Here is a 4,354-nt window from a genome sequence, read left to right on the forward strand (position 1 = left end):
CAAAGCAGATTAATACCCAAAACTATTTGTTAACAAGTTTTATTGAAAAGGAAACCAAGTTGTACCTAAGGGACAAAATTGCTACATTTACTGGTTTCAAAAATCACAAGCTCACCAAAGTAACCATAACCACAATCTCAGGAAGCAGATACCAGCAAAAGAACCTCACTTAGGGTTACTGGACTACAGTTACACTAATGACCTTTGTAGAAAGTAAACACTCCATATTTTTTAATGGGTACTTATTATAAACTAAAGAACTCTGGTGGTATAGTGGCTAAGGCATTTGACTGCTAATCAGAAGGTTGGCCTTTCAAACCCACCAGCCCTTCTGTGGAAGGAAAAGATTTACTTCTTTACTTCCATAAATATTTATTGCCTTGGAAACTCAGTGTGGGTCACCATGAGTCAGAATCGACGGCAGCAGTGGATTTGTTTATTTTTCTTTGGCATTATAAGCTATTGAAGAAAAAAAGAATTAAGGCAGGGCAATAGCCACTACTTTGTGTCCTACATATTCACATATACACATATTTAGACTTTTATAAACAACCAAAAAACTCACTGCCATCAAGTTGATTCTGATTCACAGTGACTTCCATTGAGTTTTCAAGGCTATAAATCTTTATAGAAGCACACAGCCTCATCTTCCTTCTGCAGAGTGGCTGGTGGGTTTGAATCACCAGCCTTTCACGTTAGCAGCCAAATGCCTTAACCATTACACCACCAGAGAGCTGTTTTCATAAATAAAGGGTTATATTAAAAATATTCAAAGGTATAAAATAAGATTACGTCCTTCTTAAAGCAGTGGTCTAGCTGGCCTACTCAGCAGAAGATAATTGAAATAAACAAAAATAAATCTACCAAAATCTGAAGCACTTTATTCCTATATTCAATTTACCTTCATCATTTTGAAAGTGAAACAAAGTTATCCAAGCAACATGCCAATCAAATCTTTGGCCTATTTGGACCAAGTGGGCACTGGATAAACCCAGTATACCCTGTGGGCTTCTGAGTTACTACTGTCTTTTCAACTCCTCAGTATACCTACTCCTCATTTAATGACTATCTTAGTATCTGATATTCTGCATTTACAACAATAGTAAAAAAATCTACTGTTCAATTATTTTGCATACTGTGGTAGTTAAGTGTGTGTGTCAAGTTGTCTGAGCCTGGTTGAGTGGCTGGGCAGCTGGATGTAGTATTCCCCATGATGAGACCAGTAATCAACTCCATGGTGGAATCTACTGTGAGCAGCTGAGTAGCTGCCTTAAGGATGTGGTCTGCTTCCTATATACAAGGAGAAGCCTTGGGATACAGTCTTTAGCTTACAAGCACGCTTGAACCCTGCATGTAGCTGTGCTGTTGTTCAGAAGCCTGCCATGCTCTGCCAATCTTGGGACTTCCAATGTACTTGAATCAATGGCCTGCTGTATGGTTTGGTAACATCAGGACTGTGCCATTTTATTTGTCGACCTTGGGCTTGTTAGCCTCAGCAGCCAGTAGCTGCCTGAGTGAAGAGATGCCTCTCACTTCAGTGGGCCCAGAGCAAGAGGCAGAGCTGAAGCCCAAAGTTGAGGGACTTTCACACAGTCCCTAGAGCCTGGCACTTGAACTTGGATTTCTAGCCTCCTGAACTGTAAGAGAACAAATTCCCGTTTGTTCAAGCAGTCCCATTTGCGGTATATTCTTGTCAGAGTGGCACTAGGTAACCAGAACACACACTAACAACATAAATCTGGCAGCAATGAATGCTGAGGTATAAGGTGAGAGTAATGTTGGCTGTGATGATTAAGGCCATGTGTCAACTTGACTGTGAGTCAGAATCGACTTGATGGCAACTGATAACAGTGGTTTGGCAGTTTATGTAATGATTTAATCTGGAAGTTAAATAATGATGTAGCTGTCTTTCATTTTGTGATCTGATGTCGTCATCCTCTATTTCTGCATAACACTGATTTTCCCATAACAATCTGGCCTTTGGAACCTGACATGTTGGTAAGGGAGGAGTGGGTACACTCCTTTCATCTGCACCTTCCACTCCTGCCCACAGTACCTAGTTGCATTCTGGGTACATAGTAGGCATTCAATAAATACTCACTGATGGCCATGACAACTGGCCAGATTTTATCTGGTGGTTTTCTTTGTACTCCACAGAGCCAGTAAGGAAACTTTCTATTCTTACTCTTAAGCTCTCATGGATATTATTATCTTAGTGACAACTGCTGAAAATATTCAGAGAAAGACAGAACGGTTAAGTCATGTTTTCTTTAAAATTTTTATGCCTTAAAAAACTGCTTTCTTATACTACTAAATTTATTGTGATTGGATCTCCATTTACTCCTCAGTGGATTTAACTGACAAATGTTTAGTTTGTCTTAAAGGAGTTTGCTTAAATCTAACTTCATGGGATATTTGTTCTGCTCTGTTTTTCTCTAGTAGGATGAGGAGTGGGATGGAGCTAATCTAAGATGATTTCATATTTTATAGTTGAACTCTGTAACACAAGTTGCAAAACTTTTATGTGCAATGTTTTAGATATAAAATTTCCCTCTCTACCACACTCAGAGTGGTAGATGAAGACAGGATCTCAGGATGGGGGACATCATACTTCCCTCAGAGGCGCCAGGAGCACAAACCACACAGCACTGTGTGTGGGCACTTTGGGTTCATTTCCCTATAGCAAAGGAAAACATGACAAACTCTCTGAAACTGTTTGTGACTCTTTACTGAATTCATGCCACCAGTGTTTCTGAATCAAATACATACATAACAATCAATCAACCTATCTACCCATCCCCACAAATGGTTAAGCACTAGGCTATTAACTGAAAGGTGGTAGTTCAAATCTACTCAGAGCACTTTAGAAGTAAGGCCTGGCAATCTTCTGAAAGGTCGCAGCCTTGAAAATGCTACGGAGCAGTTCTACTCTGCCACATGGAGTCACCGTAAGTCAGAATCCCCTCGATGACAACTAACAACACACATATACTTACGTATGTGTGAGTGCGTGTAGATGTATATGGCGTAACTAGCTGGGACCGACACACCCACAAATTATATGGAGTATAGAATTTTAAGTACCCGAAAGAATACCCTTTTTAGAGATGAGACATTAAAAGCCAGGACTGAATGCTATCATGTGGAAAGACACAAATGCCATGATTAAACACTTGTTGTGTTTACACATTTGGAGGGATGACAGGGCCCCCTGCTCTGGCTGACTAGATCCAACCTGGGCTCAGTGAGTTAACAGATAGCAAAGTCCCATGGCCCTCCAAACCAATGATAAGCAGTGACCAGCACCTACAGAAATATGCCAAGTGTTCTATGCACAAAATGCTCCAAAAACAATAACTTACATTGATTCCATAATGTTCAGTGACTCCTCGGCCATGCTTTCCTAGAACTCCAAATGAAAGGCTTTCCTCCAGAAAGATTCTTGCTTTGTATTTATATTTTAACTTGACCTAAGTATTAAATAAAATAGAATCTTAAAATATTGATTAGCAGGAAATAGAATGTTTTGAGAAGAAAAAAATTAAAATTTAAAAGAAAAACAAAACGCAACACACTGCCATCAAGTCAGATCTGACTAACAGCAACCCCTCCTTGGGTTTCTGAGGCAGTATCACTATGGAAGTAGATTACCCAATTTTCCTTCCGAGGAGTGGCTGGTGGGTTTGAACTGCCAGTATTCTAGTTAGCAGTCAAATGCCACATTTAAAAAGAGGGGGGAAAAAAAAAACACAAAACCAACCATGTAATTTTGATGCTCTAAAATAATTCAATTTAACTCAACAGTATAACTAGGTGAAAGCTGTATCTTTTCAATACATACTCTTTTACAACCATTAATATGAATGAAATATTACAGTTTCTAAAAATCATTCAGATAATATTTTAAAATACTGTAAGAGTATTGGTACCCAAATAGACAAATCAGTGAAACAAAAAAAAAAAAAAAAAACACAACACTGGTATCAAACCCTAATTTTTATTATGGAATCTTTACATACTCAGTGCTTACATGATATATATATTATTGTGATTTGGGTAAAGATTTACAGAGCAAATTCACTTTCCATACAGCAGTTCACATACACTTTGTCTCAGGACATTGACCACAGTTTACCACAGTGCAACAGCTCTCCTCCCACTTCCTCCCCATAGTTACCTCTTCCCAGTGTCAATCCCTCCATGCACTCCTGCCCCCTGAGCTGTCTCCCTGGGCATAAGCAGCCTGCCTTTCTCCCATGACTGTTCTCCCCAAGGAGTGTATTTACTTGATATAAATGTTCAACTCATATGCCTATATTTTGTTTGGCTGGAAACCACAGGTGTGGATTCAACT

General features: G+C 39.2%; 1 protein-coding gene across 1 annotated transcript in view; it reads right to left on the reverse strand.

Moving 5' to 3' along the window:
- The window catches only part of SPTLC1 (serine palmitoyltransferase long chain base subunit 1), a 167,779-nt gene that overhangs the window by 16,304 nt on the left and 147,121 nt on the right, over positions 1–4,354 (reverse strand). Inside the window, exon 9 of the mRNA XM_007955171.2 lies at positions 3,363–3,470. Coding sequence (XP_007953362.1) covers positions 3,363–3,470 — 108 coding nt within the window. The remainder of the gene's footprint in view (positions 1–3,362; positions 3,471–4,354) is intronic.

Source organism: Orycteropus afer, unplaced genomic scaffold (genome assembly GCF_000298275.1).
Source record: "Orycteropus afer afer isolate SDZICR_OR568_19922 unplaced genomic scaffold, OryAfe1.0 scaffold00492, whole genome shotgun sequence".
NCBI lineage: Eukaryota > Metazoa > Chordata > Mammalia > Tubulidentata > Orycteropodidae > Orycteropus > Orycteropus afer.